General features: G+C 38.9%; 1 protein-coding gene across 1 annotated transcript in view; it reads right to left on the minus strand.

Annotated features, from left to right (window-relative positions):
* Positions 1-2,958: 2,958 nt before the first annotated feature.
* The window catches only part of slc39a12 (solute carrier family 39 member 12), a 14,518-nt gene continuing 3,155 nt past the window's right edge, over positions 2,959-14,321 (minus strand). Inside the window, exons 4-10 of the mRNA XM_023950434.1 lie at positions 10,538-10,746; positions 10,299-10,454; positions 10,065-10,124; positions 6,025-6,097; positions 5,726-5,884; positions 5,454-5,641; positions 2,959-3,222 (exon numbers count right to left, since the gene is read on the minus strand). Of these exons, the coding sequence (XP_023806202.1) occupies positions 3,094-3,222; positions 5,454-5,641; positions 5,726-5,884; positions 6,025-6,097; positions 10,065-10,124; positions 10,299-10,454; positions 10,538-10,746 (974 nt within the window). The 3' untranslated portion in view covers positions 2,959-3,093. The remainder of the gene's footprint in view (positions 3,223-5,453; positions 5,642-5,725; positions 5,885-6,024; positions 6,098-10,064; positions 10,125-10,298; positions 10,455-10,537; positions 10,747-14,321) is intronic.

A 14,321-nucleotide genomic window follows, 5' to 3' on the forward strand; every position in this document is an offset into this window, starting at 1 on the left:
CACGTTTTTTTTTTTTCCTTTTACAAATAAGAGATTTTAAATCATGTGTAGTAAAATGCTGATTAGGACCTAATGAAATGGTCTTTTCTCTTATGTTATGCATTACCAGTAGAGTGAAGTCTATTAAATGCTGTCTAAAAGTGCGTGAAACTGGGGACTGCAAAATGCCTTGTTTGAAACTTGTCTACATTTATAATATGACCATCTCAGTGAGTTAAATTCATGTTTATCAGAGCAGCCTCAGAAAAAACCACTTGATAACTTTGTCACACAGGCTACAGGCTGGTCAGAACCTTTACTGTCTGTCGTTGCCCTCTGGTGGCTTAATATGCATTACTCACGAAAGAAGTGTCAGTAAAAGTCACCAGTTGTAGTGATTATTGTGAGATTTGCGAAAGGAGCATTGAGACTTGTTAAGGTCTGACATGTTTAATCCTACAGATACCACTGAGATTATCTAGGATGTAGATATAGGGGGGGGAAAAACAAACAAACCCTCATTTGTTGGATTATATGTCTTGTTTTTCAATTCATCAAATTTGCCATCAAAGGTGTTAAAGAATTGTGATTTTACAAAGGCAAAAAAGACAAATCAGGGAAGCTAATGAGGGAATTCTTTGTCACATCTGTGTTTGTACAAATTCCACCTTTTCCTGCAAATTACTAATGTCAGGAAGTGGTGGTGAAAGACCAACAACACAAAAGACAGAAACTTAAACACGACAAAAACCCAGCGAGACACAAAACAGCAACAAAGCAGATGACAATGAAGTCCTGAAAACCAGACACTTAAATCCACTGAGAGTAATTAACAGATTTCAAACAGCTGTGGATGATCAAACTGAACCTGGTGTGACTGAGACAGAGCATGGACACCAACAGATATCTAAAAAAAAAATCAAACAAGAGTGCTCAATCCAAACTAATTCCTTAATCTCAAAATTTTATCACTTTAAAAACGGATTAGTTGTCTTATTTTAGAGGGTAAAAATGTACTCTGAAAAGCAGCAGCAAGCAAGTGCATAAACAAAAACAGAAAAATAAGTGAATGAGCAGACAAATTATAGCTCTTTTGCAGGCTCAAACAGAAGATTAACCATTGATACTTCCAGCATAAAAAAGCCCCGTACGAGTAAAAAAAATTATGTAAGAGTGTAAACAACACATTTGTGCACAAATAATTTCAGTAAAAATGGAGATTGTGCTTTTAAATTAGAAGTATGAATTAAAGCAAACGATGCTCTTATTTTTATTTTATTGAAATAAAAATCACATGTTTTGATTCTTTCATTGTCCTAAAAATTACACAAATGCTTTTATATTAATATTTCTGCAGAAATATATTTTCTTTTATAAATGTTTTAGCAGAGATGATGAAAACCTTGAGTCTAAATTTTAAAATCCCAAATGTTCTGTGTTGTTGGTGTGATTCATATTTTCAAGTCAAAAGTAAAATATATTTGTCTTTCTGGGCTCTGCGATGACCCCAAAGCTGAACTCCTTCTCTGGCAGATTTCAGCTGAGAAAGTGAGGATGCTGCAGCAACATGCTCCAGATAAAAGCTTTTCCTTCCTTCATCCGGGCAGCAGTTGGCGGGAGAAGACACAGACTTGCAAAATGAAATAAAAAAAACTCCTCTTTTTTTTTTTTTTTGCTTGGTAAGTGCTGATTTTCACACAAATGCGTAAGTCCCATAGTTTCCTGAAAATGCCAAAGAGACTGGCATTTTTAAAATAACAGCAGATTTGCCAGAATCAGAGAAAAAGCACTTCCTTCTATTGTTTGAGAATCACTCAGGAAGTCATTGGAAACAGAGTCAGCTTTTCCTGACATGATGTGCAAATAATCCCTGCGTAGTGTCAACACGACCAACTTCGTCGCTTGACAATGAGCCTAGAAAGCAACATTAACATAATCACGATGCAAGCTTGAATCTAGCTAATCCTCAACACACAAAAGAGGAAGACCTTCATAGCTGTTTTTATTTTAATTTTACAGACGCATGTCACATTTTTAAACATAAAATTAAAGCGATGTGATTAGAAAAATCCTCTGTTTAAGCCTACTAACCATCAACACGACAAATCCAATTTTATGGACAGAAAAGTTGATTGTCTTTTATTTATCTTATTGTTCTAACAAATTCATCACATTCTCCTCATCCTCCACCTTCTCCACAGGCCCACTTTGATGGCTAAAGAGCGTGCGCGTTGTGTGGGTCGCAGTTTGAGTCTTGTACAGCAGCGAGGATTAGTCAGCCAGGTTGGTGGATAAAGAGAAGTAGCCCAGGTGGGTGGAAATGCCCTCACATTAGATCACAGTGAGGCCTCAAAAACAAGAAACAATACCTTTGAGATGAGAGGCTGAAACCCAGCAAAGTTTTTCTTTAACACACTTTCATAAATAACACTTTGCAGGTTTAAAAAAAGACGATTCAAATCCTTTGCAGTTTCTTTAATATGTCAGTTTTTCATTTTCCATCAGTCCAGATTGATCAAGTTACTTTACTAAAATACAAAATGTACTAAATCTATTCACAATATGGTGATGAAATGTTCATTACATTTTTTAAAGCCTCCTTTGTTGTCCAGTTTTGTTGCATAGCAGCACTAAAATGCTGCAAAAATTTGATCATTTCTGTAAATGTCTACTTTTGTCATCAATGTCAGACAAAAAAAAATTACTATTAAAACATTGAAAAACAAATTTTTATAAATTAAATGAAGTAATCTAGTTGAGTATATGAAAAGAGCTAGACCGGTGTTTTTCAACCATTTCTGAGCCAAGATGCACTTTAAAAAAAAAGAAAATCACAAACCAGTAAACAAAAATGACACAAACCATATTGTGTTTTAGGATCTTTTGTATTTCTACATATAATCTGGGCCTGTTTGGATAAACACAGAGCTGACATCCCAGCAATTTACTTATTTGGTGAAATCTTTCACGCCACACTGGTTTACCTGGTAACTACACTTTACTTTAAAAATAGCGTTTAAAGCATCTCATTTTAGAAATTCAGATTCATCAACACAGTGGTTAACCGCTTACAAAACAAAACAAATAATTTGAAAACAGATTAGTCCGCTGTCCTCAGAATTTGAGTTTGTGCTCAAATAGTGCGATGAAGAAGAGACAGGCCCAGCCCATCCAGAGACCGAGGTTCTGCAGGAGAAACATCAGGCAGGGTCTGTCGGACTTCACTCGACTCATCTCTGGAAGCTGATCACAGAACAAAACATGGAGGTTTAAGCAACACCTTCAGCCGCTTCACTCAAAAAGGAACTGCCACTATTTTAGATCGTTTTGGCAAGAAATGAAACAAATACATTGTTTCATGTCTCAGTAGTTTACAGCTCCTTTCAGTGTGTTTCAAGCTGTAATAATACAAATAAGCATATATAGCTGCTCTGCAACCTCTTTGTAAAGCTCTGTTAAAGCCTGACTGGGTTTCTGGATATGGCTAACATGAGCATGTGGGCGGTGTCAAAGCCTACAATCAGCTCATGGTGGTTTTTATATTGATTTTTGAGGTAAGAGTTGACTTTTCAAACTCTTAATTCAACATACATTCTATATATGTACTGTGTTTAGGCTTTTGGGTCTTTCTCCTGCCTGTGTTCTTTTCCAAGTACTGTAAAGAACCATAGCATTTTCCTAGCTGCTCCAACACAAGGATGTGGCTGAAGGTGGAGTTGGTTTCAGTCACTAATGATCATCCTGTTTCTAATAACCTTTGCTGAGTTTTTAATGCTGCAAAAAACTATGACAAGATAACGTATATTATGTAAAGTAGTCATTAACTTTTAAGTGGGGACAGTTGTGTTAAGTACAACAGGAATTGTAGTTCAAGATCATTTTTTGTCTCCATAACATACATTTAAAAGTGTAAATCAATGTCCTTTGGTTTGCTGATCTTATTGTTTTAAAACAGTTACAAATTTAGCACCATGAGCTGATTACAAACCTTTTTTTTCCTGTTTACAGGCTCAGCACAGTTTGTTAAATGTTCCTCAAAACTGACTCAAAACTCATTTCAACTCATAAGGCACAGTGCCAGATGGACAAAAGATTAAAAAAAGGAAACAAATTAAAATAACTTTGGAACATTTACATGCAAATGTTCTAAGTCTGAAGGCAGGAAATGAACAAAAAACTCTAATAGATAAGAAACTAGAGTTGTAACAGCAAACAACACATAAAATACTGGTAGCTCTAATCTGAAGAATTTTTCACCCACGAATCAGATCCTTTTAATCCTCTATTAAACCTAAAAAATGTTGAGTTGTGGAAATGTTTCATTAGTTCTTTATTTTTTAATCTGTCCAAACATCCATTTTAAATAACAAATTAATCCTGCTTAGAGCAGGAGGCACCTTAGCCATCAGTGCAGTTTCATATAAACCCTGATTATCGAGGGGCAGATTTAGTGCTGCAGTGAATCTTTACAGCAGTGAGAAAATGCAATCACAAAAATATGGATTATTACAAAAAACTATAGATCAATAAAAACCTTATAGTCACAACTTCCCTTACAGGTGGATACAGGCTGTCTGCGGCCAAAAATGGGCAGACCTATAAAGGAAAGCCAAATGACCTGCACGAAATATTAAGGTTGTATTCCACTCGGTGACCCTGTATAGCAAAAACGTTCATGCAAATTTTACCGTTGGCATGCTGCGGGCGACATATCAAAGTGAACACTTATACAACACATACATTTAAGTCAGAGTGAAGTAGGCCAGGTGTGGACGTATCATACAGATTTTTCCTTCTTCTCAAGCCACTCAAATCCTGCTACTGTACAAGGAGCCCATTAGTGCTTGCTCCTTGCACTGCCCATGAGAAATTAGACAGAGGGTAGTTTGTGTGGTCATCCTACAGGTACTTGTGTATCCCGTGCACACCCTATGCGCGGCCAGTAAGGAGCCAGTCCTCAAACCTTACCAATGACTAGAGTGTGGCGTACGGGTGGCAACACCCATACGTCACAAGTGCATACAACTGAGATTATCCTTGCACTTACTTCATGATAAACTTACCACACGCACAACAATGGTACATTCCATTTCCATGACGTCAAGACACACTTGTGCTCCCTGTAAGCTCCTATTTATGACCCTCTACAGGCCTGGACAATTCAAAACCAGCAGCAACCCCCATGTTACTCATGAGCTTTATCATAACAAACTCACGTCAGATTTTTTTGATGCCAGTGATCACCCTTCTCTTTGGCTCCAGTGTTGACATTCTGTCTAGTAGCTTCACTCTTCAACTATTCAATTCATGTAATTCCAGCAAAGTCTGAAGTGGAGAAAAGCAGCTTTACACTTTTCTCCGCCTCAAAAAGAGCTGATTCCCGTTGACGGTGGAAGATTTACAGTATGTCAAAAAGTGTGTTATTTAGGTGTCGCCGGCGACATCTCCAATGATGGTTGAGGAGGGTTTCTTACCATTTCGACCAGCGACAAATAGAGAAATATCCCTGCAGTAATGGAGAAAATCCACTGCTGCACTTCGTTCTCCGAAGAAACCAAAAGTCCGATAAAGAGGCCCATAAAGGCCGTCAGAGCGCTCAGGAAGTTCATCAGTACTGCAGTCTTTACTGACAGCCCAGAGCTCAGCAGAACTGCAAAGTCCCCTTAAAGAGAAGAAGCAGTGGATTGGTGCTCAGTCAAGCACATCGGCTATGTAGCAGAAACATAAAAAAAGCACAACCTGTTACCCATTTCGTGTGGGATTTCATGGCACAGGATGGCCACAGTTATGGCCATCCCAGTCTCCACTGAGGAGGAGAATGCTGCTCCAACAGCCAAGCCGTCTGCAAAGTTATGAAGACTGTCGCCCACGATTACCATCACAGCCAGCAGGGAAACCTCTTGACCTTGGGACAAAAAAAAATGATTCAGCGTTGATTCTGACTACAAAAAATATTGCTGAGGGTCAATAAAAAAAAAAAAAAACACAGCCCTTTCAACCATATTATTGGGAAAACCTCGTTTTGAATGAGTTGTTTTTGCTTACTTTGACGTGGAGGGCTGCTTTTCTTTGTTTGCTCTTGAGATATTTCTGCAGATTCCAGGTCCTCCACCGGTCCCTGCAACAAAGAGACAAATCTGTGAATAATATCATATACAGTAGAATAGAAGAAACGTTAAACTAATTCTGTAAGTACGCTCGATTGTAAACTCTAGACTAATTTCTATTTGGAGGGTCGATGTTGTTGAAGAAATAAAACAGATTTCCAGATACATAAGAATAAAAAAAGACAGTATCCGAAATACAATTAAAATGCAGTATAAAACTAAACCAAATACAACATGTCTCTACAGGAAGTCCGGAGTGACAGAGAAGTATCTTAGAGCAGTCCAGGACATGTGTGAGGGCTGTAAGACAGTGGTGAGGTGTGCTGTAGGGTTAACAGGGGAGTTTAAGGTGGAAGTGGGTTTTACATCAGTGATCAGCTCTGATCCTGTACCTGTCTGCAAGGGTGATGGACAGGCTGACAGATGTGGGTTAGACAGGAATCATCGTGGATCATGATGTTTGCAGACGATATAGGGATTTGTAGCGAGAGCAGGGAACAGGTGGAGGAGAAGCTAGAGATGGAGGTTTGCTCAGGGAGGAATGAAGGTTAGCCGCAGCAAGATAAAGGAGTAAATGTGAGTGAATGAGAAGGACCCAAGTGAACGAGTGAGATTACAGGGAGAAGAGATAAAGTAGGTGGAGGCCACGGTTTCAAATGTCTAATAATGATGACAAAACTTGTACTTTTATTGTAATGGGTATGCTATTTCCAAAAAGTTGAAGCTTGGTAAAAAGACAGTAAATAGATGTTTATTTCATAACTGTTGTTGAGGCTTGTGAATAAACACTGTAGGCATCCAGCACTTTCTGGACAATTCAATTAGTTTATTTTCCAACATCCTACATTCTGCTGTTCTCTTCTCCATCCCACATGACTCTGAAAGCACATGAACAGTGTAGCAAACAGTCCAGAAAGGATTTAGGTGAATGCCCCAATATTTTTTAGAACATTGGTGTTAAAATGTACACAGTTCATAATCCAGGTTCGCTTATGATGAAAAGATTTGGTAATGGTTGTTAAATTAACAGTCTTTTCTAGACATAGGTGATAAAACTGGTCTAGTGCAGTAGCGGTTCTAGGCACGGGCCGTCCGGGCGGTGGCCTGGGGCGGAAAACTGAAGGGGGGCGGCACCGGCGGCTCAGCCCTTGTAAAATATTATATGCACCACTATTGGTTTACTTATGTCACAGTTTGTGAGTTTGTAACAGCCTGAACCTGGCCGCGCCGCCGCCCTCGCCCCGCAGCTGTGCGCTCTCCTGTCTTTGAGAAGTAGACACAAATGTGTGTGAAGAAGAAGGGAGGGGGCGCGGGGGGAGCACGGAGCGCCACCGCGTTTGCGCATGCGCAAAACCTGGCGGGCTCATCTTTCAGGGGAGGCGACGGTCGCGGGCTTGATGAAAAAAATAAAAGTAAAAACTGCGACTGCGCCGTCATGTAGCGAATCAGCGCCCCTGGCTATAGCTGCACGCGCTCCTGCTGGAAATGTGTGAAGAAAGGGGGGGGGGGGGGGGGGGCTGCGGGGAATCAGTTCAATTGTGGGACGCTTCCAAATTAAGTGGCTAGGTGGGGACAAGGGCGGGGGTTTGAATCTACTTCATAAAACCTTTTTATAAGTCAGTCATAAGGTGACATTCTATAACCTACACTTTAATAAAGGTATAGAAAATATATTCTGCTTTTTTTGGGTTAGTTTTGTGTGAAATGCCCAAATGAAAAAATGGCAACACAAAACAATGCTGTCACTAAGGTGACAGTTGGTTCAGTCGACGGACTTGATGTCTTCTTCGTGACGTGAGGACATTTATGCCAAACAAACGCCAAAAACATCTAAAATATGGAGAAAAAAAGGTCAAAGCCATCTGGTGCCCAATTTAGAAAGAAAAGAAAAGAAGAAGAGGAGAAAAGAGATAAAGAAAAGGGTAAGTCCTCACAGCTTGATGCATGTTTTTTCTAAATTCTAATGCTACCTGCCCTACAACAACGTTGCCGATGAAAACTTTATTTTGGTCGATGACCAACACTGAAGTAGGCCCAAATGTTGCAAATAGCGTCATTTTTTTTTTTTTTTTTGATTTTATTCTTAAAAATTTGCTCTGCCTTAACTTGTAACATTAGTTATGATTCATGTGTCTGTCTGCTCTGCTGTAACACAAAGGTTTTGTTGGGTTTTGCTGTTGTATACTAGCTCATAATGTTAAAAAAGCTGTGATGGTTACACACAAATAATTTGAGATTGGTCATTAATTTAATAATCATTTGTGGCAGCCTAAACGTTTTCCCAATGTTTTTTTGACATTTAACTGGGGATTTAGGGGTTAATTTTGGAGCCTGCATATGAAGTTTATTTTTTATTTGTTTTACAAATGTGGGATTATATTTTTAGCCAATAGAATTTCCATAAATCTGTAGGTAGTTTTAAAAATGAATATTTACCATTTACTGCAAATCTATGGGGACAAAACATAATTCAACAGGTCATAACTAAAAATTTTCCAATCAAAGGATTGAAGACGGAAAACATGAGCTAATTTTTATTCTCTGAAGTAGAGATCGATATAGAACATGACAATTTAAATTTCCAATTCATAAATGTTTTCAAAATATTTATTTTATATTATTTATTTAATATTGATTTAATATTTCTTAGCTAACTGTATTTTTGCCATGCTTATGGTCTTTTATTTTTTGTGTTCTGATAACTATTATAATGCTGTTCAGAATTCTGACATCTTTTGTATCCACTTCTTAATTTCAATGACAATATAACATGTCAGTTGACAAAGACAAACAAAGTTCTGTTGTGACTATGGGGGGGGGGGGGGGGGGGCTGGGGAGGGTCTCGCCCGGGGAGTAATTCAGGGTAGAACCGCCACTGGTCTAGTGGCTCCAAACTTTGGACTTGAAAATGGCTTTAATGTCATGTATACTGACTTTACTGCTTTTAGTGTCAATTTCTCCTCTTTGGACTCCAAATAAAGCGTCATAATTTCTTCGTTTGAGTATGCATAATCTAAAATGAAGCCCTTCTAGAAACAAAGAGCCAACACTTTTGAATTATCTAACTATATTTTGTGGCTTCAGTGTTTCTCTTCTAGCATTGATCACAGTAGGATGACATATTTGCTGAAGATAATTTGTGATAGCTTTAAATTTCCCACAATAACTGTTCACTAGTTTTGCAAACAGAATTGGCAATGCAGGGCTAAAGTAAAACTGAATTAAATACATAAAAAAGGACTTATTTACTTAAGAACACTGTTAGACATCATCACTCAGATGAGCTTTTTTGAAACTATCAACACAAATGATTGAATAAATTGTTTAAGTAGGCGTTATAAACTTTGACAGAACAAGTTGTACTTTCTCCATCACAAAAGTTCATTTTCATGTGGCAAATATATATATATATATATATATATATATATATATATATATATATATATATTTTGCTGTTGTTTGAGGCTCTTTAAAAGCTTGAAAATAAAAATAATGGTTTATTCAGTTTTGGCAATTTGGCTCCAAAATATATATTTTGTATAAAAAAAACAAATATTTTAGTTGAGTTATGTTTTTTCTCTTGTTAATGAACTAGGGCGGTCGACCCATGATCATAAGATTGCAGGTTCGATTCCCGCCTTGCACGCCCATGTGTTGAAGTGTCCTTGGGCAAGACACTGAACCCCACCTTGCCTCTGGTGGGAGGTTGGCGCCAGTGTTTGGCAGCGGCACACACCGCCACCAGTGTGTGAATGTGTGTGTGCATGGGTGAATGGGACTGTGACTGTAAAGCGCTTTGGGCCTTCGTAAGAAGGTAGAAAGCGCTATATAAGTATACGCCATTTACCATTTCAGTTTTTTGGTTTATTCTTAACAACTGCCATGTTCCTGTACCTGCCAGCAGCTCTTTCATGGAAAAATAAAATGATTAATGAAACAAAATTTTAGATTTTGGTGAGGAGTTGTGTTCAAACCTACCAGCTGGATGGTGGAAATGGATTTACAGTTCAGCTCTGACGAAAGGTCACTCGTGTGTCCCTGCAGATAAAGAGAGTCATGACTCCACTGTTGCTTATCATGCACAGTCATTCCAAAAGTGTTTGTTTTGGCACCTTAAAAGATCTAAAAACATTAAATCGGCTGTAGTTGTAGCTATTTTTCATAAAATATTAAAGTAATTTCTAATAACTTTGACCTAAAATGCAAACTCACATGATTGTGTGAAGGAACTAAAGTTGAGAACATTTTTTCAATCAGAAAAAAACCATAAATCCCAGCGATCAGGCCCAGAACCTTCCACAGATACTCCTTTTCATTAACATGTTGGCCATCACCATGACTGTGGAGGTCATCGTGGAGACCAAGAATCTGAAACAGACAGCAAAACCAGAAAAAAGAATTCCCAGATGAACAGATGTGCTATCACTTATAATGGAGCAGTCATTTTCTACCTGAGGTATGAGGTGTAATAGAGCCTCTCCTGACAGGGTTCCCACCGCGAGCCCAACAAACAGCTGTAGGACGAGCGCGTAGGTCTCCTTACAGGAGTGGAAAAAGATCAAGCAGACGCTGAACATGGAGCCCAGTGTGATCAGAAGGACAGCAACAGTGCTGTAGCCGTACTCTGAAAGCGGGAAACAAGTCTTGGTAAAATGTGGTTATTTGGATTACGAATTGTATTGTACATTTCCATGGATCAAATTTCCATCCATCCATCTTCAAAACCTTTTATATCTCTTTTAGGGTCAACGGGTTGGGAGAAGGCGGGGTTCACACTGAACAGGTTGCTAGTCTGTTGCAGGGCCACACGCAATTCAGTGTCATCTGTTAACCTATGAAACATGTCTCAGGACAAAACTGGAGTGCCCAGAGAACACCTGCAAACATATGTGGAACACATGAAAGTTCCCAGGATTTGAACAAGGGTCTTGAGCTCCAACCATTCCACAACACTGCAGTCCCGGGTCAAATTTTTAGCTTTAACTTAGGTTTTAACAACTTGAAAATTGTTATTTTTTCCTACACATTGAGTATCAAGTCACAGACATTTTTAACCATTTAACACCGGAGCTTCAGCTCAAGTGTTTCCATTCTTTTGAAAACGGCAACTATTCAACCGTTTACATTAACACAGTAATTCCAGCAGATTTTGAAGCAGAGAGAAGCAACCTTGCACTGATATGCAACACTGTACAAAAGTGTTTACCAAAACAGCGTAAATCAACTGATTCTGTCCAAAAAGCAAGAAAAATCTGCTATTCATTGCATCAGAGTCAGATGATTTACATTAATCACGTAAACGGTAGAAGATTCACAGTATGTCAAAGTGTTATTTTTGGTGTTGCATCTCCAGTGTTAAGATAAGATATTCCTTTATTAGTCCCACAATGGGGAAATTTCCTTATTGCGGCAGCAGTACAGGAACAGAGAGCGATATATAAAAGAAACAAAAACAAAACTATGGATTCAGTTTAAAAGGTTTTAAAGTTTTAAAGGTTTAAGTTTTAAATAAATAAAGAAAGGTTTAAATAAATTTAGATTTCTGTGTGATCTATTATTTATTACTTTCATCCTTTTGAATCATCAGATACACTAAACATCATGTTCTTTTTGATAACACTATTTAACAAGAATGCTTTATTTTTATTGGTTTTGTATTAAATTAGTAAAACAAGCTTAATTAAAGCTACAAGTAGCATTTAGCGGGCCCGAGCACGTGCGACCGCATGGCACGAGCGACCGCCCCGTGAGCAACGCCCTGCTCGAGCCATTCTCGTCGTTTTTTCTTGTCCATTCTGGAGCTCCAAGCTATTGTTAATACGACAGCAGCCTGGGGGGGGGGGGGGGGGGGGGGGGGGGGGGGCTGTAATCTGTTGCCTTAAGGGACAAAGACTTTTGCATATAGCATGAAAAAAATTCAAGCAATGATGATAATTGCTATCACTGTCCCTAAGGATGAGAACAATAGAACTCATTCAATTTCCACTACAATGTCTAGATGAGTGTCAGCTATGTCTGATAACTTGGCCAATTAGCTGGACCGGGATCTTGCAAAGTGCAGGTGGTTAACGTCCAGTGTGATGAGTCTGTGGACGGCAACAGTACAGCATAGCTTTTGGTTTCCACAAGAGAAGAACTCCTGACACATCTGCCCTAACAGACAACTACAAGAGGAGTTGAAATGTATAACACGGTGAAGGAGTTTTTGTGCAGAAAAAAGGTACAATTAGAAAAGCTGGTAGCAGTGACTGCAGATGGGACTCCTGCTATGATCAATAGACAAACAGGTTTCATCACTCACTGTAAAGCTGACCCAGACTTTCCAAAATGTCTGCATTACTGCTGCGTCATTCACCAGCAGGCCTTATGTGCAGAAGTGATTGGCTCTGGACATATAATGACTCTTATTCTGAAAATCGTAAACAACCTCAGCTGCAAAGCAAAACAGCACAGGATTTTTAAGGTGCTATTGGAGGAGATGTCTGTTGAATATGGTGAATATGAACATTGTGAATCTGAACTTGCATTCTTGACTGACATTACTGGAAAACTAAACCACTTGATCTGCGAGCTGCAAGACAATGGCAAAACTATTTTTTTTTGACCAGCCTGCCTGAGCCAGTGTTTTTCTTGTGGGGATCTTTTCTGCCAGGGCTTGTCAGCTTGGTCAGTGGATGTTGCTGCAGTTGTCTCCCTTGCTGGGACAGCTGGAGTTAAACACAGCAGCTCACGGCTCTGAAGTGGACCCCGTTGCTGTCCCAGTCTGGATGGGCACTGTGGCGATGTTCCAATGGCCAGGCTGGCTCCTGGTATAAAGAGATTCCCAAATACCATTTCCTAACCGCAGAGCCAAGGATGTGTTTGCATGTTTAGGTCAAAAATGTGATGGACAGCTTCATGTTGTCTAAACATGCCACCCTGTTATTAATCCAGTTGATATGGTTCTCCATCTGTGTCTAGGTGATAGAAAAGCATTTTTTTTTATATTTACAGCTCTAAGCAAACAAACAGTTGTCTATATAAAAGAGCTTTTACAATTGTGCACTTTTAGCAGGTCTCTGAGTTCATGTGACCAATGTATGGTGGATTTTCACAGACCTTGTTTAAAACTGAAGGTGAGAGAGACTTAGAGAAATGGCTTCATTGTTCTGGAGTACTTTGTTTCATCCACAGAAGAGTAGAATTGGTGATTGATTTTGAAAAGCTGCTGAAAAAAGTATCTTTTTCAAATTGCAATTTCTAACTTGGGTTTTACATTTTGTGTTCCATTTTTTGTGCTTTAATTGGGAAGCATTTGTTATTTGTTTGGTGTTTTTAAGGTTCTGCAAATATACACATCATTTTTTAGAGACATTTGTTATCAGTTGTGTTTGTTGATTTGTAGTTTAATTTCATTGGATGTATAGATGTCGTGTGGGGGGGAGGCTCGAGAGCAGGTAGGACCCAGGCGCAGAGACGGGAGGCAAACGGGTTCAGGGCAAGTGGATTTATTTAACTAACAAAAAGCGCTGCAGAGCAGGATGACAAAACTAAAAACAAAAACTTACTGTGGCATGGCAAGGGACATGGACGCTAGACAAGAAGACGTGATCAACATGAGCAGAAGTTAATGGACCAGCACAGGAGGAAGGCAGAGACAAGACTTATATACAGACAGGGCAGACAAGACACAGGTGAACACGATTAGGGCAGATGGGGACCAAAGGAAGTAAAACTCAAGAAACATGACAAGACAGGAAACCTTTCAAAATAAAACAGGAAACAGAACCAAACAAGGCAGAACAAGAACTAAAGCGAAAAACAAGACAACAAACTGAAACCATGACAATAGAAAGGAAAAGAAGTTCAAACATTGATTATAAAAAAGGATATAAGAGATAAAAAAAAAGAAAAAGGAAAAGAAAAAAGATAAAATATTGATTTAATTGCATTTTGAATGAATAAAAAACAATGATTAATAGAATCAGAATCAGAATCAGAAATCAGAAAAAGTTTTATTGCCAGGTTCAGTAGAGCGCACTTTACAAAACGAGGAATTTGACTTGGTGTATAGTGCAATTAAGAATAAGTTAAAAATTAAGTTAACAACAACAACACACTATATACAGTAGAGTAAGGTGAAGTAAAGTGGGAGCACAGATGGGCTGGGATGGTGGGGCCTGTAAGTGTCACCGACAGTCCTTTGGTGGGCGGGGGGGGTCACCTGGGGGAGTTGGGGTTCTGTTCAGCAGGCTG

Source organism: Oryzias latipes, chromosome 20 (genome assembly GCF_002234675.1).
Source record: "Oryzias latipes chromosome 20, ASM223467v1".
NCBI lineage: Eukaryota > Metazoa > Chordata > Actinopteri > Beloniformes > Adrianichthyidae > Oryzias > Oryzias latipes.